The sequence below is a fragment of the Saccopteryx bilineata genome, chromosome 2 (assembly GCF_036850765.1).
Source record: "Saccopteryx bilineata isolate mSacBil1 chromosome 2, mSacBil1_pri_phased_curated, whole genome shotgun sequence".
Classification (NCBI taxonomy): Eukaryota; Metazoa; Chordata; class Mammalia; order Chiroptera; family Emballonuridae; genus Saccopteryx; species Saccopteryx bilineata.
In genome coordinates this window covers 27,279,420-27,304,303 of record NC_089491.1, presented here as the reverse complement: position 1 = coordinate 27,304,303, position 24,884 = coordinate 27,279,420, and the positions used below count along the sequence as shown (strand labels likewise).

The window sequence follows — 24,884 nt, the reverse complement described above, 5'->3', positions numbered from 1 at the left end:
GTGCGGGGGACCCGGGTTTGATTTCCAGCCAGGGCACATAGGAGAAGCGCCCATTTGCTTCTCCACCCCCCCCCTTCCTCTCTGTCTCTCTCTTCCCCTCCCGCAGCCAAGGCTCCATTGGAGAAAAGATGGCCTGGGCGCTGGGGTGGCTCCTTGGCCTCTGCCCCAGGCACTAGAGTGGCCCTGGAGGGGCAGAGCATCGCCCCCTGGTGGGCGTGCCGGGTGGATCCCGGTCGGGCACATGCGGGAGTCTGTCTGACTGTCTCTCCCCGTTTCCAGCTACAGAAAAATACCAAAAAAAAAAAAAAAAAAAAAAGTGTATGGTCATTTGGTTTACTTTATTAGAACTTAAAAAAAAAAAAAGCTTGTTTGAAGATGACTAGAGATGGGCCAGCTATATACATTTAAAATGTTCTGACTGATCCCATTTACTCCCCATAGAATGTCTGAAATAAGTAGATTCAAAACTATTCCACCGTTTTCAGAGCTGTGTCAAGCTTTCTAAAGGTTTTCCGTCTGTGAATTTGCTACTGTCGAGGCTGCTGGTAATGATAGTGGTGGTGGTGGAGATAAAGATTGTTTCTTTTCCCACTGAAAACTAGGGGCCTACCAGTTCCCCCCTTGCCGCTTTCTCCTGCTTCCCCTGTTCCTATCAAACCTGGCGTGGAGCTGCTCAAAGGGAGGGTATGCTCCTGGATCGTTGTTCTGACCTCCCCTGGCACTGAACTGTCTTACAAACAACTCTGGGACCATTCATAGGGAATCTTTAAGAAGAGCTTCAAAAAACCCTTTGGAAATTGCTAGGACCCCTGCAGGCTGCTTGCTATTCATGTTTGATGGCTACCGACAGCCTTCCTTAAGTGAGGGCATTAGGGAGCTCTGAATTGGTGGACCAGAGCATTCTCAGGGTGGGGAAAAGCCACTGAAGGTAGAAGAACAGGAAGGCAGAATTGTCTATGACTCGTTCACTTCCCGTAGCTGCATAGCCAAAATTGAAGCTCCTTGATGTTCAGATGTGTGGGTGATATACTTCCACTTTTCCTATCCCACTCTGTCCCATAAACACATAGAAAGTACTTAGCATTGATCGAATAATGAATTAGTTATTGGCTTAAACTACTTTGTAACTCTGTTGAAAAAACAAACTTCAAACTGAATAAATTTTAAAGGTCTTACTGGCTTTATTCAATGATTGACAAATTGGGCAGCATTCAATCTAGCAGATAGATTGTACCTCTCTGAGGAGCGGTACAAAATGAAAGGCATATAGACAGAAGGGAGCAGGAATGAGGAAGTCACAGGAGGCAAAAAAAAAAAAAAAAAGTGGGTTGATCATTGCAAAGTTACTTCCTATCAGGTGGCAGATTTCCTAACTAGGTCTGATTAGGATGTCCCTGATTGGGTAGTTTAAGGTTTTATTTCTGGGAGAGCTGAAACTGACATGGTGATGTGAGCCTTATCATAAGTGGCTCCATTTTTTAACCTGTTGTCTTTAACAGCTCTGTTAGGAAAAATTGTAAAAAAAAAAAAAAGAAATTTTAAACAGACATATATCTATATATTTATTTGTTGGTGTCTAGACTAACCCATGAAAATCTTTCCCTTTCATTGTCTTTGAGCTATTTGACAACCCTTTAAGTTGTATACAACTGATAATAATGCCAATAATTTTCTCCATATTACAAATTTGTTATCTGTTAAAATGCAGTCGATTATTGTCTGTGGGTAGATAAGTTTTTGCGTCTATTTGTACGTAACTTGTATAAGCCTTCCTTTACCTTATACAAACACGAGTTTCTTTTAAATCTCTTTTGACCAGTTGTCACATCTTATTGGCTCCCTCATTAATTAATTAGCTAAATTAAACTGATGATTAAAAAAGAAATCCCAGAAGTCAAGAGCTTCTATTCCTAGCTCCCTACAATTTCAGTAGTGGGGAAATGATTAGTGGACATTTGATCCTGTCCAAAATATCCATCCTTAAAAAAGATTTCTGGGTCCAAATAGCCCATAGCATTTATTTTTACTTTTGGTTTATAAGGTTAATAATAATAATAATAATAATAATAAGGCCTGACCTGTGGTGGCGCAGTGGATAAAGCGTCAACCTAGAAATGCTGAGGTTGTCGGTTCGAAACCCTGGGCTTGCCTGGTCAAGGCACATATGGGAGTTGATGCTTCCAGCTCCTCCCCCCTTCTCTCTGTCTCTCCTCTCTCTCTCTCTCTCTGTCTCTCCTTCTCCTCTCTAAAATGAATAAATAAAAAAAACAAAAAACAAAAAACAAAGTTTTAAAAAAAAAATAATAATAAAACGATTATGTTTTTTTTTTTTTTTTTCCTTTTTTTGTATTTTTCTGAAGCTGGAAACAGGGAGAGACAGTCAGACAGACTCCCGCATGCGCCCAACCGGGATCCACCTGGCACGCCCACCAGGGGCGATGCTCTGCCCTCCAGGGGGCGATGCTCTGCCCCTCCAGGGGGTCGCTCTGCCGCGACCAGAGCCACTCTAGCGCCTGGGGCAGAGGCCAAGGAGCCATCCCCAGCGCCCGGGCCATCTTTGCTCCAATGGAGCCTTGGCTGCGGGAGGGGAAGAGAGAGACAGAGAGGAAGGAGGGGGTGGGGAGTGGAGAAGCAAATGGGCGCTTCTCCTATGTGCCCTGGCCGGGAATCGAACCCGGGTTCCCCGCACGCCAGGCCGATGCTCTACCGCTGAGCCAACCGGCCAGGGCCAAAACGATTATGTTTTATTGGTCCAATAATTGTGTTGTGGCTGTGCCACCAACAATCCTTCTTGCCTCGGTAGCCTAACTGGCCATGGCATATGCGGTTGGGTATGTGGGTCACAGTTCAAATCTTCAAGAAGAGCAGGATTTACATATCAAGAGCATTTTGACATGGACCAAATGTGTCCATGGATGTTTTGGATAGGCCCAAATATCAAGGATCTTTTGGCGTGGACCGGGAGTCTCAGTGTACATTTTGGACAGGACCAAATGTTCTGCAAGGCACAAGAAGAAAATGGGCTTAAGAAGGGTCCCATTTACACCTGACCATGTTGGCGTTACAGTGCCCATCACCCAGCTCCAAAACTCAGTATACTGTGTCACACCTCATCCCTAAACCTCAGTTCGTAGAGGGGTTATTTTTCCCTTGGAAAGTCTAAAAATAATGGAGCTATATGAGCCCCAGGAAAGTGCTCTGTGTTTTAAATATTAGAACTATTCTTAGATAGAATCTTCTGTAGTTGTATTGCTGCAACTGCGGTCTTAGCCTCCAAATCTCTTGAAAGGGACCAGTATCCCGGTGTCTTACTTCCTTGCCATTGTTCTTTCCTTAAACGGCCAGGATCTGTGTTCTGCCTTCCGCATTGTGTTGAAACCACGCTGATGAAGTGGCCTCCCAGGCGAACTCCAGTGGCATTTTCTCTGGAAGGACTCACCCTCGCTGGTTTACGCCTGCTGCCGCCTCCTCCCCCCTCTCCTCCTCCTGAGTCCCTCGCAGTGTGACTCCGGTCCCCACCACTTTCCCGCAGTGGCGTTCACAAGGGTTGACAGCGACTGCAGACAAACCAGTCCATGGCCTTTGCTCCCGCATCCTCCCTTTTTAATTTTTAGTTTTTGTCCGTGACATTTAAAACTGTTGGCCTTCCTCCCAGGGGAGTTCTCCTCCCCTGGTTTGGGGCCTTTGTGTGTGTTTTGGGCTCTCCTCGGGCCTGCGGTGGCAATGCCTTCCCTCTACCTCGTCCCAGCGCGCGTCCTCCAGCCGCCGTCATACCGGCTGTGGTCAGGGTCTCAGCTCGCCTCTCCTCTCCTCCTTCACATACCCGTGGAGTCAACTCACTCTTCTAATGATGCCAAAGTCTCGACCTAACTGCTCAGCTTAAGGTCCCAGTCCCTCTTTTCCCTATCTTGCTCCTCACTTTCAAACTAGAAGTCTCACTCAGCCTTTATTTATCTCAGAGGTTCCTAAGTGGAACTTGGTAACCTCCTCCCAGACTTCCCCTGCTGGGGCGCGGTGCCCAGCTGGAGTCCTCTGTGTCTTCAGGTCTCCTTGGGCTCTTGTTTCATCAGCCGGTCAGTTGCCTGCTCAATCCCGTTGTTTCCATCTCCTCACTTCCGCTCACCTTCGTCTTGCTCCTTCCTGTCCCCATCTCCTACCTGAGTCATTATCATACCCACACCACCTGCAGACGCCTCCCTTCTTAACCAGCCTCTCAGCAAGGGTAAGAGTCATACCATTCTCCTACTCAAGAGTCTTTAATAGCGCTGCATTAAAAAGAATTCTCACTCAGTGTTCCCCACGCCCATCCCCCCCAGGGTCCCCTCCTTCCCTCTGTTTCCACACTCCCAACCCCTACCTGTCCTTCAGAGCCATGTCCACAGTCCTTCACTTCCATGACGTTTCTCATAATGTCCCCTGATGCGAGTCAGCTCTCCCTCTAAAATGCCACGTTGCCGTGCCTCACCTTTCTTGGGGATGTGTGGTCCACTCTGCCAGCTCCACATTAATACCAGAAAGGAAGCTTATTAGGTTTAGGGTTATGGTCTTGCTCTTCTCTCTATTCTAAACACCTGCACAGGGCCACTTCCTGCTTAGAGTGGATGTCCTACAAGGGTCTGGGGCTTAAGCTGAGCAGTGAGGTCGAGTTGTGTCCTAAAGTTTAGAGCAGTAAATCAGGCTTTGAATTTCTTTTCCTCCCTCGTTGTCTTCTGGCCACTCTACTCACCACAGATAAAGATGCCCGTGGGCATTTGCTCTTTTCTTGGAGCAGTTATTTTAGTGTGTGGTATAGTCATCTCTCACCAGACAACCTGAGAGCTCTTGAAATAGGAGCCCTGATGATCTTTGTCTCTGTCAACTACCTAACACACAGTAGATGAAACACTGGTGATGATTAAACAAACCATTTATAAAAAGCTAACGAAGCCAGAGGGATATTGAATCGCTTTACAAAATAACATTTTGACCATTGGGTTGAGCCTAATTGAGTTCCAGAAATATGTGTTAAGTGTCCTTGGGTTGACACATGGATATGAAAGCTAAGGACTGGATACAGAGCTGGAAACATTTTGGATGTTGCTGAGTCCCTGTATTTGGGAAAACAGACCACAGGATCTTGGCTGATGCCCATATATGTTTGGTGTTTACCAGCACGTGGACATACCGCTTGGTTTCTGTGCTCCCTTGTAATGGTTTTTGCATATGAACGTAGGGAACAGATAAGGTAGCCTACTGAGCTCCCATCTTTCCTTCCCCTGGGTAGGGCCGTCATCTATTTCAGATGTAAGAGTAGTGCTTTCAGTAGAAACAGTAGGAACTGAATATCAAATGGACAGTTCCAACCTGATACTAAAATCCAGGGCAAAAAGGAAACCACGTTGGTGTTTTCTGTTTAACAAAACGAAGTAGAGAATCCTAAGCTGCGGCTATTCCGTCATCAATGGGCAACGTGCTGCTGGTTGGTTTTTCTCACGGTGGAAATTTATTTAGACCCAGCGGCCTTCCCTGTCAGAGAGAGAGAGAGTTGGTCAAATCTATGGGTGCAATTTATAGACATGGAAAAGATAAAAATGTGAGATCCTGCTTTCAACCTTCCCATGGCTGACTACTTTACCTTCAAAATAAGTTCCAAGCTCCACATGGAAAACTGTTGTCTGGACCCACGTTTCTCTCTGGGATCCTGCCTCGCCCTTCTTCCCTCCATATACCGAGCTGCAGCTGTGCCGAAGCCGTCTCCACGGAGTCCCGCTGTCCCACACTCCTGGCCTTGGACCACCCTTCTTACTATTTTCACCCTCCTCACTACTCCGTTCACTCCTTGTCCTTGAAAACTTGACTCTCCTCTCCTCTAGAAGCCTCCCTGACTCTTCATGTCTGGCTGAGGGGCCTCCTTTTTGCTCCTACAGATCTCTGAGCTCTCTGTAGGATCATAGGGCCAATCGTACTCTGTTGTAACTGTCGGTCTTTCCATCTCCCCCGAGACCATCAGTCTTGAAGGCAGAGGCCATCATTTTATTTTGGGGTCCACAGAGCATGCCAGATTACCTTGCACGCCATGGGCAGTCAAGCGAGTTATTTGGGTGAATGAATCTAGTCTTAAGCGTTGAGGTTTCTGGTGCCACGCACTGGCCACGGGCACTCAAAAGGCAAGACATGTACAGACTTACAATGCAGCCCTGAGGCATAGAGCCTCAGGTTTCTCATGCTGAGCATTGGGGAAATGCTTCATGCTCAGCTGAGTTTAAATGTCCTTATCAGTCATGAACTAAAATCCAACAATCCATGCAAGCTGAGACGTGTGAGACAAAGTCCCCCATACGTAGTGAGGAGAAGCAGACAGCCGGCCAGTACATATCAGCTCAGGTGGCAAGAAGTGCTCTCAAGAGGAAGAGGACAAGGGAAAGAGGAGGCAAGGACCGGGCTACAGTGTCAGGTGGGTGTTTTGGGAGAGGCTCTGATGATGGGGATGATTGACACACCTACCAGTTAGATAACCAAAGACCCTGCTCAAAAGCTGGAGGTGATCTTGAAGAAAATGTAAAAGGAAATAGACGCCAGGTTGGTTGCCAAGAAAACCTGTAGTTTGCGGGCATGGAATTTGCTCTGACCAGCCTTTTTGCAGCAAGTTGACTTGTGACCATGCTGGGTTGCATTGTTAGCCAATGAAATGGGGGTGAGTCATGGCACCCGTAGTGTTATTCAGGCCGAGCCCTGCCTTTGAGCGGAATCCAGGTCCTACATCAGTCCCTCTCCTTTGCTGCCATCTCCACTTACGGAAGGAGCTGGCGAGTTGTTGCCAGAAGCATCAGTGCAGTTGGCTTTGCCCAGAATCAGTCAATCAAAACGTAGCTGCCGAGCACCTACCGCGTGCCTGGAGCCACGAGGAACGTTCGCTACATCTGTTTGGAGCAGCGGGTAAGAGACGCCGTGCCTCTCTACCCTGCTGCCCACTAAGGAGACCACATTTTTTCATCTGTAGGAAACACAAACACCAAAAGGCAATTTATAATCCAGTGCAAGATTCCATGATGTAGGCTTTAACAACTGTGAGACTGAGACCCTGGGGGACTCCCTGTGTGCCAGGCATCGTGCTTCACACCCTGGTCTCCTGCACTTTCCCTAGCACCGTGAGGTTGCTAGTGTTCCTGTCTCCGTTTTGCACACGAGGACCCAGAGGTCTGTGCATGCTCCCGATAGCTGAGAAATCACCTGTTTGCCAGGTGCCCCCTTGGTTCCCCCATCTGTACAGTGAGAAGTCATACTAACCATTTCATAGGGTCAGGGTGAAGAACAGAGTCTGACCTTGTAAAAAGCTCCTGGCAATTGCTAGACGTGAACCTGGCTGAGACAGCACGAGGTGAACCTGGATCTCACTTTGTGATCTCGCCAGCTTTGTGGAGGATTCCGGCCTCCACCTGGGCCCAGCGTCCCTGAGCGGTAGTCCTGGGGGGTGAGTTTGGAGGAAGAGCTGTCCTAAAGGAAGAGCCTGGTTCTCTGATGGTGATTAAAAATACAGCTCAACCCAGAGCCAGGATTTTCTTAACATTGCATGAAAATAGGTGAAAAGGAAAGAGAAGAGGGTACAAAACCCTCTGAGTTTGTTGGTTCAGGGACTCCCACTGCTGGGGGACAATTACAGAGTAACTCTGAAGTGTGGCTGGTCGTTCTCGACCCTGATCGACCATTGCCTTTTGCACCTGATTGCCACGTTATCTCTTAGAGCTCTCCACATATCTAAATACATTGTATATGCTAACATTCATATGTCTTCTTTCCTCCTCATGGTATAATCTTTAAGAAATCCCCACAGTGCTTCCCTGTCTGGGCCCTCCCTCCCTGCAGTATGTATAGTGAGCCGTACATTGTGACTGGCTCCTTGAAGTCTGTAGGCCTCTCCCCACCAGTCAGGTCTTGAGGAGGAAGCATTGTGGCCTTACCCATGGCCTCTGGGCTGCAAATATCCCCTGAAGTTGCTAGCAAACTCTCTGGTTGAGGCCGGGCCACTGATATAAAGAAGCTTTTGTATTCAACATTTTTCACTGGATTTTCAGACATCTATACCAGTGGTCCCCAACCTTTTTTGGGCCACGGACTGGTTTAATGACAGAAAATATTTTCACAAACCGGCCTTTAGGGTGGGACGGATAAATGTATCACGTGACCGAGACAAGCGTCAAGAGTGAGTCTTAGACGGATGTAACAGAGGGAATCTGGTCATTTTTTAAAAATAAAACATTGTTCAGACTTAAATATAAATAAAACGGAAATAATGTAAGTTATTTATTCTTTCTCTGTGGACCAGTATCAAATGACCCACGGACCGGTACTGGTCCGCAGCCCGGGGGTTGGGGACCACTGATCTATACGATCTAAATGAACAGCAGGAAACCTTACTTCCTCATCACACAATTCAAAGGAATCACAGGTGAATTAAGCACTTGGCATTGTAGGAGCTTCTCAATTAACAATAGCAGACGCCACCCAGTGCCTCCTATGAAAAAATAAATACTAGAAAAAGTCTCCTTTATTAGACAATTCATGTATTTCCCTACAAATCTCCAACCTGTTTCAAGGAGGATTTTTTTAAGAACATGCCCTTTGAGGTCCAAATACTGTTTAGCGCAAAAGGAATACCTACAATGTTTGCTAATGACTATGGCAGAAAAAGAGCATGTTTTCAAAATTGGGGCACACAGTTGCCCCGGTTTTGTCCCTATTTCTCCATTGACTGGCTGAATGACATGAAGCTATCTCTGCTTTTCTGAGCAGCCATGGGTCTTTCTGCAGAATGGATAGTCTGTACCCAAGATATCGGGATGAGAGTGCATTCCAATGGAGGGAAATTTGGTCCAACATTTTATACAGTGAGAATGCAGTGCTCAGTATCTGGAGGGCCACGGATTTATGAATTTGGTTCCCTTCAGATTCTCCACTGTTCTAGAAGCCGTTCTAGGCCCTGGCGCATTGTGGTAAAATGGGTCCATGTCACAACGGAAAGGCTCTATGAACTTCACTGTCCAAAGAGCAAGGGACATTTGGTTAGTTGGGGTTTTCTTTTAAATCTGTTTTCCAGAGCACTTTTTCCTGTTTGAACTCTTTTTGGGTCTGTGTAATATGTTTATTGAGCACATGCTTTGGGCGAGACCCTGAGCTAAGTTCTGGGGGGATATGAACCTTTGAAAAGTTATGCGTGGATAGATGGATGTTCTGCTTACAAAGAAGTCCTAGTCTGGTGGACACGAGGTAAATGAACGCCAGTGCAGCATGAGAACTAGTGGGAGAGCTCAAGGAGAATCGAGTTAAGCGTATCTAGAGAGTTCCAGGAAGATCTGCCTAGTGGTGGTGTATTTGGACTGAGCTCAGTTTTGAAAGATGCTAAGAGTTTGCCAGGCTGAAAAGTAGAAGAAAGCCATTTCACAAATGTGCAAAGATGCAGCATAAAGAAGCCCCCAGAATGAATGTTCGGAACTTCCCTGTGGCTGGCAGTCGGCATGCTTGGGCAGAGTGTGGGTGTGGGTCTGGGAGGACAGAGAGCCGGAGCACCAGGGTTTGGCTTGGGCTTTTATCTGTAAGGATGGGTGGGTACCACAATCATCTTTGCTTTTAGAAAAGGGAGGAATCTCAGGGAAGAAGAAACTTGAAATAGAAAGCCGGTTAAGAACGTTGTGCAGTGGACGTTCACGCAAGCAACCACGAGTTTCTGAACAAGAGCAGTAGTGGATGGAACAGAGTGAGGATTAGAGTGAGAGCTTTTCAGGAGGTTGAACTGACAGGGCTTTCACCCATCAACCGTGTAGGACAAGAGCAACGAGTCAAGGCTTTGTTCTTTAGAATTGCGCGTCTGGGAATCCTCTTTGCCTTAGGTCAGACTTGCCTGCCTTCCCCCAAAATACAGAGAGAGTGAGAACAGGACATTTCATAAAATAGGCTTTTGAGAGATCCTTTGCATAAACTTAACATATGATGGGACAATAATCTCAAAAACAGAAATTTGCCTTTTTTTTCCTGTGTTTTTGTCATTTTTGAAAACTAATTTTTCCTTTGGTGTTTTTTTTTTTTCCTCATCTTATTCCCTGATCATATTTCAAGGTTTTGTTTTTACTTGTCAGAGTGACAGGAAGTTTTTAGTGTGTGTTTCCTTCAAGTTGGCCTCGGCCTTATTTTCAGGATTAGGCGTTTGTTTTCCCATTTGCTTCCATGACAACCAAGCCCAGAATTCCTATATATAGTCATCCAGTGTCCATTGTCCCTCTGGCCATTGTATCATAATCTTGTGCATCCAGGCCAGAGGACTCCACTGATGATAGAAGACGAGGAGGGGCCAGAGTCCTTGGCCTGGAGAATTTCAAGGCATAATCAAAAGAAGGAAATCAAATAACGTGGCTGCCTCTAGAAATGTATGCTCCCTTTAGATGCTGTCCAGGAAGGGTCGACATGGCTTAGTGTTCCACAGCTTCATTTCTAATATAAGTGTTCTTTTGGAATGGCCTGCAGAGAACATTTTGAGACTCTTTGAAGGAAATACTTGGAAAGTTGCATTGGTGATCTGTATCTGGTGGCTATCTTCTGCATGCCAGATTCTGCTCTGCGTTAACAGCACAGAGTAAACACCAGGTATCTTGAGGGAAAGGGAGTTCAGTCGAGTTTCAAAGGAATTCAGATAGAACTTAAGAAATCTTTTTCAGTAAGTAAACTACTTGAGTCTGTGAATCATCTTGACAGCTCTATGCCACATACTGTTTTCATAACCTAAAATGGATGGATGATAGATAGATACATAGATAGATAGATAGATAGATAGATAGATAGATAGATAGATAGATAGATAGATAGATAGATAGATAGGTGGGTGGGTGGATGGATGGATGGACGGACGGACGGAGGTGCGACTGGAGGTTAGAAAGTTGTCGATAAATTCAATCCAGCAAACATACTCTTCTGTACCTTGATGAAAGGACCATGATTCTCTGGGGTTATATAAGCACATGAAGCCCTGTTCCTGTTGATCTAAAATGTAAGCTCCACGTGGCAAGGGCGCTTGCCGGTTTTTTCACTGATATATCCAAAGTGCTTAGAACTGCCGGGCATATAGAAAGTCTTGAAATAAATATTTTCTGAATTAATATAAAAGGGGGGTACAAACATACAGATAGATACAGTAGAAACTCTCTTATTTGAAGATACCTAGAGTTTCTCAGTTGTATTGAAAGTTTCTGAATGCAGGGAATCTTTTTTAAAAAATGCCTTTAAGCATTTTTATTTTCATTGAAAATGTAAATATGTTTATTCACCAGTCTTTGTGATGTAGGATTGAGTCTGTGTGTTGGACTCTGGGTCCTTGGACTGGATTTTCCCTTTACTCTCTTGCAGTTTCATATTTTTAAAGTGGAATAATTTAGACATTTGTGGAACAGTCTTAGAACAGAGTCCTTCTAGACTAGCGATTTTTCACATTCTTCATCTCATGGCACACTTAAGCTAATTGCTAAATTCTGTGGCACACCAAAAAATAGATTTTTTTTTTCTATCTGATAAAAAAATTGGTATAATTTTGATTCATTCACATCAGACAGCTGTTGTTGTGTTAGCCATTGTCATTTTTTTATTTGACAGTTTAAGGGGGAATAGGTCAGTGCCCTTGTCTACATAGTCAGGTATTGATCGCATGTTTTAAAAATTCTTGTGGCACACCATTGGAAAATTGCTGTTCTAGACTTCTATGTTCTCAGTCTCTCATAGTTGGTCTTGCCAAAACATCGTTTGACAGTAATTTTTTTTTAGCAACTTGACTTTTCAAAGCATGCAACATAGCTTTCATAGAAATGATATTTTTTATAACTACATTTCATCATTATAGATAATATTAATTATATTGGAGAAGCTCAGTAACAAATACATAAAACTGGTACAAGGAAGTTTAGGAGCAAGTAAAACTGATTCTTTTTTTTTTTTTTTTTTTTTTTAAATTTTTTTTTTAAATATTTTTTTTCTTTTTTTTAATTTTATTTATTCATTTTAGAGAGGAGAGAGAAAGGGAGACAGAGAGGGAGAGAGAGAGGAGAGAGAGACAGAGAGAGAAGGTGGGGAGGAGCTAGAAGCATCAACTCCCATATGTGCCTTGACCAGGCAAGCCCAGGGTTTCGAACCGGTGACCTCAGCATTTCCAGGTCGACGCTTTATCCACTGCGCCACCACAGGTCAGGCATAAAACTGATTCTTGATGACATTAACTTCAACTGCTGGAACCAGAAATGGATGGTTCTGCTCCGGAGTGACCCACAATGCCAGCCCAGACACTGTCACCACGGTCTTCTTTGGCCAGGATGTTGAAGGCCATTGTGGTAGCAGTTGCTTAAGAGACAATGTCAGTGTAATGTGAGGTACAATGAGATTACAGTGAGAATCACAGGATGTAGGTGTTGGCCAAGCACAGAGGAGAGCAAAGTTCTGTCTGGAGAAAAACCTCCACAGAGGAAGTGACATTTCATCTGCGTTTTGAAGGGTGGGTAGGAATTTGCCAGACAAAAAGAAGAGGAAGAGCCCCAGGTAACCCTGATCAAGGACTTCCAGTGATGACGTAAGTAGAATGTGCAAGGAATAAGGAATTGGTGAGAAGCGTGAAGCTGGACGTGCGGACTAGGACCAGACTGAAGAGCTGTGTAAACTGAAATCAGAAAAAGAGACTTCAGTCCTTGAGTTCGGGTGTAATCATATCGTACGTGGTATGTGTTATGTCTGTGATGTGTATACTGGCCAAACTAGAACAGGTCTCAGAGGAAGGAAGACCTGGTAGGAGGCTGTCAGAGGTGCTCATCTGAGATAGGAGGACCTGAATGAACAGAGGGGTGGGGAGGCAGGGGACTGGAGAGGAAATGATGGCAGATGGGTCATGACAGATGTCTCCAGAACGAGGTACCTGGTTAAGTGTGCTGCTATAGGAACTGTGTGACAATCGGAAGGAAGAACCTTACCATTTGAGCCTAAATGAAGTGATGAGCCATTCGCTGACATTCAGAACACAAAAGGAGATGTGTGGGCAGAGATGGTGTCAGTTTTCAGCATGTTGAGTTTAAGGAGTCCATCAGACATAAAGCTCGCAAGAGTTTCCTCCTTAGATGCAGACTCAGATCACCGCACAGCTCACCGGTTTCCCATCGCAGTGGGAGTCTGTCTTGTCACTACAGATACCTGGGTCACTAGCACATACATGAAAATGCTTAGACTATTTCTGTCCTATGCCTAAGTTGATTAGCAGTGGCACGATAGAAGTTACATGACATTCCAAAATTCTCTTGGCTAATAACTGGAGTATGTCTTTAACTGCTCTCTTGTCATTGTCAGTGTGCTAGTCTCCAATTGTCTGTTATTTCTCTACTAGAAACTGGACTGTATTTCCAGCAAATTTGATTCTTACTCCCACCCCCATGCCATACTTTGGCTATTTACAGTATTTGTGGTTAAATTATCTACAAGTAATACTCTTATTTCTTTTTAAAAATTTTTTTTAAACTTTTTAAGTGGGAGGAGGGGAGATAGACAGAATCCTGCATGTGCCACAATCAGGATTCACCCAGCAACCCCCATCTGGGGCCATGCTCCCAACCAAGCTATTTTTAACACCTGAGGCAGAGGCTTCTCAGAGCCATCCTCAGCGCCTGGGGCCGATGCACTCAAACCAATTAATCCATGGCTATGGTGAGGAAGAGAGAGAGAAAGAAAAGGGGGAAGGAAAGGGGTAGAATCAGATGGTCGCTTTTCCTGTGTGCTCTGACCAGGAATCAAACCTGGGATATCCACATGATTGATCGACGTTCTACTACTGAGCCAGCTGGCCAGGACTGATACTCTATTTCTGATTCCTTTTAATATCAACCTTTAGTTAGTTGCCAAATCACCTGCTTTTCTGAAGACTATTACAATCTATGCATTATTTGGAACTTTCTATGCTATTTTAGAACTCGAAGATTTGAAATCGTCCCTTCTGCAATCAGCGGCACCCTCTGTTGCACATATTTGTTGTTCATATTCATCCCCTGATCTTTGTTTCCTTTCCATATAGGAATAAAGTCACTAGTTTTTCATCGTGATAAGAATGTAGTTGTTTCAATATCTATTTATAACTTAAGGTGGAGGTGGTGAATTGAACTTGTCAGGATCTTTAGGTCCAGTGTCTGTTTCATTAATTAGCATGCTGACTCATACTAGTAACTTTATCAATGGACATTCAAGGTTCTCTTGACGTTGTCCTTTTGTCTCTCTCAGGCCCACACTTCATCAGGTCACCCAGTGTTGCTGACTCTTCTGCCTTCTCCATTAGCTCTTTATAGATGTCTTTATTGAGGGGTTTTTTGGTTTGTTTTTTGTTTTTGCATCGTATCACCAATCCGTTATTTACATATCTGTCTGAGGCAGGGAGTTTCTTGAAGTTCGAGATCAAGTTCAGCTGTCTCAGCACATGGTCTCCCATCGACTGGGATGCTCAGTAAATATTTGCTGAATGAATGGGTGTGATTGAAATCCCTGGCCCCCTGGCCACCTCTAAAATGTGCTTACCTAAAATCCTTTGTCTTTTATTTTTCTCCTGGTACTTAAGTCACGCTGACCAAAGAGCCTCTCTCCCAAGTCTGCACACACATGAAATCTAGCTCAGGGATAATTAAATGTGGTTGCTGGCACCAAGCACTCCTGCTACCCTTCACCTTCACTCACACCCTCTGTGTGGCTGCAGGAAATTGAGAATTGATCCTCCAGCACAGCTTCCTGTTTGGATCGCTCAGTGCATTATGGGGGCTGCCCTCTGCAGCTCCCACAGCTCACTGCCCCAGTGAGTCTTACTCTTCCTTGTGCCTTCCTTAATCGTGCAAGAGTGAAACTGTCCTGTTAACGTTCATTTGTCTTCTGTGTCCCTTTTATTCCTTCAGTCACTGGAGTAAGTTTGTTAGACGTGAAGTAGCCCTATATAATTTTTTTTAATAATTTTTCTTAGATTTTATTTATTCATTTTTAGAGAGAGAGAAGAGAGAGGCAGAGAGAGAGAGAGAGAGAGAGAGAGAGAGAGCAGGGGGGAGAAGCAGGAAGCATCAACTCCCATATGTGCCTTGCCCAGGCAAACCTAGGGTTTTGAACCGGCGAACTCAGCATTCCAGGTCGATGCTTTATCCACTGTGTCACCACAGGTCAGACTAGCCCTATATTTTCATAACAGCAACTGCTCTGCTCTCTCCTGGTAGGTCTGTGTTCTTCGAAGGCACCCTTCGTGTTTTCTTTGACTTTGAACTTGGTAGAGCCAGCCCATGGTGCCAAGAGGGTGTTGACTAAATGTTTATAGAATCAGAATATTCAGGAAAGCCTCATTCTGTCACACTTACTATTTTTCCAGAGTTCACTTGTGTTTTCATTTGCTTTTATAAAATCAATTTTCCTAGGATTGGTTTTGTGCTAGCTAATTTCTGGAGAAAAAAAAAAAAAAGGAAGAAAAAACCTTCAGACGGATCCTTACCTGGCTTTGGCTGGTATTCTGGGGAGCTAGAATTAGAGCAGGAAATTTCTCATTTCTCTGGTAACATGACTAAGCGAGAGGGACCGGCAGCCTGAGCTGGAACTCAGCCCTTCCCCTGGATTAAAATGCTGGGCTGTCCAAGGACCGCCTACAAGCAGCCATCTCCCATTTGCATTCCGGTCCCTTGCCTGTCCCAGCCGGGTCCCACCTGAGGAATTTCAGAGCGTGGGGTTTTTTCGGGCTGCTTCCCCACATCTCGCTAGAACATGCCGTCTGTGTGGGCAGATTCCCAGTTCTCGTTCTTCCCGTGCCCCCCCCCCCCCCGTGCGGCATGCTTGTAGAAATGTCTTTTGTGTGGTTCCCTCTGAGTCCCTCCCCACACACACACATACCCCTTCTTATTCTTTTTTAATATAAAGCATTTTGAAATTTTGAATATTTTTCTTTCCCATGACTTTATTTTTTCCCATGTGCTGGAAAACACCTTCTTCAGTGTTTTCTTTCGTATTCTGTTTAATGTTATTTTTTTTTATCTGTTCTCTTATCATGTCTGTCTACCCTAATGTTATCTTTTCATCTATTTCAGCCTTTCTACCACCTTTTCACTCCATTCTCTGCTGTGTGTTTATTGCTGGTAGAATACTCAGAAGTTCTTTCTTGTTCTTCTGACTTGTGTCACGGGACCCCAGGGGTCACCGTTGGGTACAGGTGCCTAATGAACAAGATGCAGACTTCAGGGTCAGACAGATCTTTGTTCGAATTCTGCCTCTGCCCCTTAGTCGCTGTGTGACCAGTCACTAGGCTATCTCATCAGTAAAACTGGGATGAGAACCCACACTGCACACCGTAGGTGAGAGAATTACTTGCTGGCTGCTCAGCAACTTTCCAAACCTATGCTGATAGGCAGAGACCATCCACGGTAAAATTCTAGTTTGATTCTGATTTTACATAATATGATTATTTTCTGATCATACATAATCACATATCATATAAAGTCACATATCAGAATTAAAGTCTCTTCTGAGACTGCATGTCTCAGGTCCCGGCTGGGAATGTCTGGAAGGACCATCATCTTTGTTGTTGGTTACTCTGTAGCGATGACCTGCCGTACAGGTGATAAAGATGTGACGTGTGTGACTGCAGCCAGAGACTGCTTCCCACTGGATTCACACTCCCGTGCTTCCGCGGCTGCATCGCCTCCTTGCCACAAGCTCGGCTCCAAGCACGGACTGTTTTCCCTTCCCTTTCCTTACTCTCAGAATGAAAGAAAAGAGTCTTCATAATGATGTTTGACTTAAGTGATATGCCCTTCGCTGTCAACAGTCCGCTTGCCTTCTAACCTGGGTGCAAAATGAGCCTGTTCTAGCTCTTTAGCCCATGCTTGATGAACAAACAAGAACTTTTTTTTTTTTTTTTTTTTTTATTTTTCTGAAGCTGGAAACGGGAAGAGACAGTCAGACAGACTCCCGCATGCGCCCGACCGGGATCCACCCGGCACGCCCACCAGGGGCGATGCTCTGCCCACCAGGGGGCGATGCTCTGCCCCTCTGGGGCGTCGCTCTGCCTCGACCAGAGCCACTCTAGCGCCTGGGGCAGAGGCCAAGGAGCCATCCCCAGTGCCCGGGCCATCTTTGCTCCAATGGAGCCTTGGCTGCGGGAGGGGAAGAGAGAGAGAGGAAGGAGGGGGGGTGGAGAAGCAAATGGGCGCTTCTCCTATGTGCCCTGGCCGGGAATCGAACCCTGGTCCCCTGCACGCCAGGCCGACGCTCTACCGCTGAGCCAACCGGCCAGGGCCCAAACCAGAACTTTTATAGCTTTACAAGTGGGCTTTTAAAAGATGGGTGGAACCTTACATGCTCACGTCTTTGTCATTTTAATGCCAAAGTTGTACATTATTCACGAACTCCAGGGGAGAGAGAGAGAGAGAGAGAGCGCATGCGCGCACGTGTGTGTCTTGCCACAGAGAAGAAAGTAAGGCTCTAAGAAGACCCCCAACCCTGTAACCTGGGCATTGTCACAAACATATCGTTAAGTGGCGGGGTTTGCTTATTTTTGTAAGTAAACCTGTCCGTGTGACTTAACCAGAATAAAAAGGAGTTTATAACGTGGCTACATACGACTGTCCTGCGGTGCTGCCGGTTCAGAAGGGCGAGCAGCCTCCCTCTCTTGGGATGCTTCCCCCACCACTTCGTGCATGTTTCTTTCTTCAGGTTTCATACAATGTAGACATACCTGAGTTAAAATGTAGAATTCAATTTTTTTTTTTTTGAGATAAATGGACTAAATCAACCTGAGAAACAAGAAAAATGTGTCAAGTCAAAGGAGACTCCTTCCCTTGGAAGGATCAACAGCGGTCGGCAAACTCATTAGTCAACGGAGCCAAATATCAACAGTACAAAGATTGAAATTTCTTTTGAGAGCCAAATTTTGTAAACTTAAACTATATAGGTAGTGCATTGTTATTAACTTAATTAGGGTACTCTCCTAAGCTGGCCTTTGCTAAAAATGTCCTCAATCTGATTGAGTCGCATGTGGCTCGTGAGCCGCGGTTTGCTGACCAGTGACCTAAAAGGTTGGTGCGTGGCTTATCATCTGAGCAGGAGCCCCTTTATAACGTTGCTCTAACGGGGTGCAAGCTGCCAGGTGCCTGGTGTCTGAGATGACCGCCTGCGTCCGCACTAGCCGAAGGGCCTCACTCAGTGGGGGCTGTGTCCTGGAGGGAGTTGTAGCTGCTGATGGAGAAGGAGAAAGGGACCACTCCTGGGGACATTTATTTTTTTTATTTTTTGTCTCTGAGTAGATTTACAGGTAAGTGGACAACACCACAGGCAGAAGGACCCAGCTTTGGCCTTGCTGGTCACAGAATTTCTATGCTGAACAGCTAAGAGGAAATTAGGATGAGCATTGCCCAGGGACAGGACAGGGGCTTGTTGGGGACACTGACGTGACAATGCCCGAGCCCGCAGCTCGAGCCTGCATTAACAGGAGAGGCGGGTGCGTTTTGGGCTTCACTGTGCGAGTGTTTTAAGCAGAAACTAGTCTTGAGGGTTTACATAGAAAACATCTCTGCACAGTCTACGAAATGGTAAACAAACCTGCTATTGAAAGGAAGAATAAGCAGTTGACAATTGCGTTATTGTGATCCTGAGTGGGTTCATCAGCGAGGTCGAGGAATGAAGAAAAGGGAGAGAGAAAAGAATCGGGTAGAATGAATTCAGTTGGGTCCCTCCTTTCTTCCTTTGTCTTCACTTTACACCTGGTGATGAACCCAGGGAGGCTCAGAGGTATTGTGCAAGTTTCCTTTTTGTTTTATTTTTCTGTGTGGCAAGTTTGTTTACAATTTCCAAGGGAGTTTTTCTGAATCCGGAGGAATACAAATGGAGGGAGGGAGGAGGACAAGAAGGGAAGAAAGGATTTTAGTATTTTGAAAGCAGGAGATGCCCCTCGACCCCACCCCAATAAGGGAGGCTGCTCCGATTTTGTTTTTCTTTTCAAAGAGGCCAACGGGATGGATGGTACTACATAGTTTCATCAAATACGGGTTTTCCAGAATTCTTCTGTGTCTTGCCTGGGGGAATCATGCTTTGGAAAATTAAGTGTCCATCAAATCGGAAGGAGGCGGGTACAGTTCTTATCCCCATCTCCCCTTCCCCCCCCCTTCTTGAAAGGCTTCAGAAAAGAGCCCTTTGTTTTCTTGTCAAGGAAAGTTACACTGAAATTCATCCGTGTGGTATTTATTCAGGGACTTCGTCTGTGTCATTCAGGGGCCGCTGTCGGTTACACGGGGGACCGTGGTGTTGAGTTCCCCACCTCAACATTCAAAGCATCGTGTTGGGAAAAGGTTCAAGACTTTTCTTTTACTTTCTCTTTAAAAAATTTTTATTTGTTTATTTGTTTGTTTATTTATTTATTTATTTAAAGAAGAGACTCAGATTTGTCCCTCCCACTTAGCTCTGATCTCTATACACCGTGCCATCGGAGCTCTTCGGGGTTGTGATTTGTGCCTGTCATTTCCGACAGTTTTCTCCAGATGGGCAAACTTGAACATACCTTGCAGGGAAACTTGTTTGGAAATTTCATTTTAATGGGATTTATGAATAAATCTCCATCTTAATGCTGACTAAGCTTTAAACCTCCATTCCAGGGGAGCAGCACTATTGGATTTTTATATTTTAAAATTTAAATCACTTGACTGGGAAGGCATAAAAACATTTTTACATGTGTGAGTGCCGTGTGCTTGAGTATTTCTGTTAAAGACTTCTTTCTGGTGGCGGGGGCGTTGGCTTGAATAATTGTGGGCTGCAAAGGGGGGAGATCTTGCATCATCTAGTTGCCTTTCTCCTGTCGAGACCTGGGTGTATTATGCGGGTTTATTTATCTCACCTGCAAGGATGGGTATTCTGTGGTAGGCTGTTGCCACGCTGCAATTTCCTTTAAAAAAGAAAAACAACAGTTTACTTTCTTCCTTCACTTTGAAACCTTTAACCTCAGAATTTTATTTTTAAATGGTGTGAACCTTCCAAGTCAGATGAAAAGAAGTGACACTCCCTCCCTTCCTGCTGTCCCCCGGATAAGTGTCGTAGAACAGAATGAAGTTGGGAGGTGGGCTTGTAGCCATCCTCTTAAAAAAAAAAAAAAAAAGAAGCACTAAAAAGGAGTGTCGGGGGTTTGGGGCGTCAAACTTGCACTGTGTTCTCTGTGTCCGGTGTCATTTCCCCCCCATCTGTCCATAGATTCGTCCTACTCAGAGCCTCCCGATGTCCAGCAGCAGTTGAACCACTATCAGTCCGCGGCTCTGGCCAGGAACAACAGCCGTGTCAGCCCTGTGCCTCTATCAGGAGCAGCTGGGGCCGCCGAGCAGAAAACCGAAGCTGTTCTTCACTGCGAATTCTGTGAATTCTCCTCTGGCTACATCCAGAGCATCAGGCGCCATTACAGGGACAAGCATGGGGGGAAGAAGCTCTTCAAGTGCAAAGACTGCTCCTTTTACACAGGCTTTAAGTAAGTGGCGTGGAGAAGAGCCTTGAAAAATGAGGTGGCTGCGCCTGCTCCGCCCCTCACCACACTCCTTCTTATATTCTCCCACCTGGAGCTCAAGGGAGACCCTGCCCATCGGATGATGCAAGGGTGGGGTCCAGTTTTTACAAAAAAAAAAAAAGGCTAGTTCCAGAAGACTACTTCGGGGTTTGTGGAGGGGGGAAGAAAAAGAACAAAAACAACTCACGGACAACAGTGGAGTGAATGTCGGGGGCTGGGGGGAGGTGCTTGATGGGATGTGGATGGATGACTCACGTGGCGGGGGTGGGGGTGGGGGTGAGCACACAATGTGGTGTACCGAGATGTGTTGTTGAGTGGGGCACCTGAAAACCGTATAGTTATGTTAACTAGTGTCACCCCAATAAATTCAATAAGGAATAAAAGACAAAGCACACGGGCACCCAAACAGTGTGAGGTCCCGGCAGAGTGCAGGAAGCAGTGTTTCCTGTGGAGCAGCAGGACTATCTCCCTCTCCTTTTATTTGTCTCTGGAGAAAAATATGTTCTTGAAAGTCAAAGTCAAGGGAGAAGAATCTGCAATAGTGACTTCCCCGCTACCCTGTAGGAGAGTCTTATTTCTTAAGATCATAGTATTTAGAAAACACAGAGAATCAACACTCCAGCACCGTGAAGTCTGAACTTGAGCAGTCATAGAAGGATAGTTCCAACCTAGGAGAAGGTCATCTAAAGCCACTTTTGCTCCTGGTGTGACAGCATCAGTCAACTCAGAGAATGGAGTGCTGCTTCTGGTCATTTCATCTAAACCCCTGTGATGGAATCTCAAACTGAGATACCGTTTAGGCTAGTGGTTATGAGTGTAGAATGTGAAGCCTGCTTGCCTGCCTGGGTTTGAATCCCAGCTTTGCTCCTTATTGGCTGTGTGACTTTGCACAAGTCACTAAGCCCGTTTCTTTAGTTCCTTCCCTGTAAAATAAAGATAATAATAGTACCTATCTCACAGAGCTCTTGTGAGGGAGGGGTAAATGAACCAATGTATCTAAAGTGCTTAGGATAGTGCCTGGCACAAAGTTAAACCTTAATAAATGTTATAGATAAAAAGCCCAAAATGGTAACATTCAATGCTATGTTATAAAGCAGATATAAAGTTACTATTATCTGCTCCTATTGCAATCAGGACCTGAGCCTTAAGCTGCTCTAGTATGATAATCGAAGCCATGCCCAGGGAAAACCATGAATTGGAAGAACAGTTAGTCTCTTTTCTAGCAACATCGTAGTAGCTTGGGTTTGCTGGGAGATGTGTTGTCTCTCTGACTCTTAACTTGGTTCAGTTGTTTTTCCCATAAATATGTATGTGACCTTAGAACAGAGAGGCTACCAGGGCCCGGATAACGAGGGCCCACCGACAGGTGTGCATGTTTCCCCGGAGAGAAGCGCTTGGGTTAATGAGAAGAGGACCTCGCCCATTTGGCTCTTGGTTTCATCCATTTTTATGAGACCTTTAAAGCTCTCTAAATTAGGAAGTCCTGAACGGAATGGAGGGGGAGGCAACAAGCCCCTTCTGCCTTCGAGCTACGGGAGACTTGAGTTTAGTTGACCCCAATCGTCAAGTGTCATGACTCCCTAACCAACTTGCCTCCCTCCCCGCTTACCTGTGAGGAATCAGGAGGCAGCTGGTTAATCAACCAGCTTTAAAATAGTCCCCCTCCTTCCGAGCATGAGAAATATGTTCTTGTAGGGGATTTTTGTTGTCATGTTTTTAATAGGCAGTTTCTTATTTTTCAAGAATGGAGTGTTTGGTAGGTTCCTAGGAACGGAAACCGAATTGGTGGGGTGGGGGATGGATGAAAAAGGGAAGAGGAATGCAGTCAATAATCTTGTGTTAGGTTCGCATGGCGGCAGATGTGTGCTGGAGTTGGGGGGGGGTGTCACAATCTAAGGTATAAAAATGTCGAATTACTATATGGTACACTGAAAATTAACATAACGAATACATGTTATGCCAACTAGACTTTTAAAAAAAGAAAGAAGTATTTAGGGGAATCCATTTCTTGTTATACTAAGCGCTGAACCCAGGCAAGCCGCCAGATTTCCAAAACGGTGTGACCATGGCATGACAGTGTTCAGTTATTGGATGAGCAAGGAATTCGTGGTCCGCAGCGTGATGAACAGCAATGGGCCCTCCAGCCAGGGTGTCCCCCTGGAAGCTCTATGTAGTAAGGTTGCTGGCAGGGGGAGTGTACCCCGGTCACACTCACACCCCTCCCCCTACCTCTGTCTCAGATCTGCGTTTACTATGCACGTGGAAGCTGGTCACTCAGCTGTTCCAGAGGAGGGCCCCAAAGACCTGCGCTGTCCTCTCTGCCTCTATCACACCAAATACAAACGCAACATGATCGACCACATCGTGCTGCACCGAGGTAACCTTCCTAACTCCGTTTTCTTGGGGTACGAGGGTGGGGGGGTGGGGTAAGAGGGTGACCCAATGGCATTCTAGGGATGCGCTCTCAAGGTGGCAGTGGGCACCTTGGCCCTGGTCCCTGGTTCCTCACCTTCTCTCCAGGCAAGAAATCACAGTGATAGTCAGCAGGGTACAAACCAACCTTCCTACTGGGAGGATTTTCTCCACCTGGAGGGATGCAGAGGGGATGGATTCTGCGGTGAGTGCGTGTGCAGGGCTCCGCCCGTGCGGGAGTGCCCCAGCCTGAGTCCTCAACTCTCACAGCCTTGCGTCAGCAGGCCTGCCTGAGAAACAGGACGGGTGGCTGAAGGCTCGTGCTGTAATGTGAAGAGCTGGATGTCATAGCAGTTCTTTGGAGGAAGGCCAAAACGATGATTTCCAAAGCAGAATGTGGAATTTCCCTCGATACGGCTAGAGAGAGAGAATTCTTAAGCATCAAAGCAGCCGGGTAGATACTAGGCTTTGGATTTCCATTTTGGTTTTAAAGCCTCCTGGGTTGCGCCTCTCTCTCATCTGCAGAGAGAGACAACTGTCATGGCTGTGAGGTAACATGCAAAATGCCTGGCATGTGCCCGAAGAGGTGCACTCCTGGTGTTTCATAAATGTTGGTTCCTGTTTATAACCAGGGCCCTGTCTTTTAACTTCTCTTGGGTTTTTTTTTGAGTTGACTTGACTCTTGGCCAATTAAGACACCATTAAACATCAGGCTTCTTCTGCATTGGAAGGAAAAACATGCTTGTCTAAAAACCACTTTGTCCTGAAAAGACGCAAGCTGGCGGTGGCTGGGAAAGGTGACCAGATCACCCGTGGCCTGTCTCTCGTGCTGTTTCCACCGACGGATCTTCCCATCCACCTTCTGTTCCTTCCCTCCCACCTTTTCCCTCTTCCTCCCATCTTCTTCCCTTTGCCTCTGACCTTGGAAAGCCGCTCGGCCTTCACCAATCCACCTCAAAAGCAACAGTTGTCTTCCATTGACCTGCTGAGATGTTGCTCACCAGGAATTGGTAGCTATTTTGGGGTACTTCTAAAGCTTCTGGTGTTTTTCCAGAGCCATTGTCTGACTTTGGCCTGCACTTTTTTGTGACATTTGACCCATCTCTGCAGCAAACCCCGTGGAAGGCTGACCCTTAGCATTCTCAGATGTCCCTCTGCCCCACTGCACTCTAAAGATGGGAGATCGTTGCTGACTAGGAAGTCCACCACCTGGAAGTGGGGAGAAGCAGCTTAGGAACATTTAGGCAGGAATTCTTGGTCTAAGTGGTCCCACCCGGTGTTCTGCCTCAGTCACCTGGCTTCTGGGCCCCGGGCCCATGTGTCGTGGTGGCTCTGTGCCCCAACAGAGCTTCATGAAGGGCTGTGAGTAGTGCTGCTGAGCAAACAAACAGTGAGACCTCACTTCTGTGGCTGATCACCCTCTTTTCCCATATTGCTGCCTGACAGGATCAGAGCTTTGATGCCTAATGAGCTCTATGACTCTCCTTCCCTGAGCTGAGGATTGAAGACGGGGAAGGGAGGCAAAGGGAGATGAAATGCTAATGGCCATGAACTCGCCCTTACCGCGTGACACTTGACAAAGTGCTTCTTACACACACGGTGTCACTTCATCTTCCAACAACACGTAGAGGACAGTACTGTGACATATATCATCCTGTTTGACATGTGGGCAACTTGAGGCTGAGAAAGACGACTTGTTCTTTAATTTCGTGTACTTATTTGCTGTCATTGCACAAAGGATTTAAGGCATCTTTAAGATATTTCTGCAGAACTATAGGATTAATAACAAATGAGGAAGTTGGGGCTACTGCAGACTGAGGAGAAGCCAGCAGACGGCGCCCCTGAAGTTCGGGCGCTCAGCGCGTGCCGGGAGAGCTGGGCACTTGTTCACAATGGGTTGTGGATTTGGCCCAGAGATTCCTGCCTACTGTGGGAG

The 24,884-nt window shown here is 45.9% G+C and overlaps 1 protein-coding gene across 6 annotated transcripts in view; it reads left to right on the top strand.

The window, feature by feature from the left end:
* ZNF462 (zinc finger protein 462) overlaps window positions 1–24,884 on the top strand; it is a 142,985-nt gene that overhangs the window by 88,526 nt on the left and 29,575 nt on the right. For all 6 annotated transcript variants that reach the window (XM_066256589.1, XM_066256588.1, XM_066256593.1 and 3 more), the window contains exons 8-9: window positions 20,233–20,500; window positions 22,777–22,913. In XM_066256589.1, coding sequence (XP_066112686.1) covers window positions 20,233–20,500; window positions 22,777–22,913 — 405 coding nt within the window. The remainder of the gene's footprint in view (window positions 1–20,232; window positions 20,501–22,776; window positions 22,914–24,884) is intronic.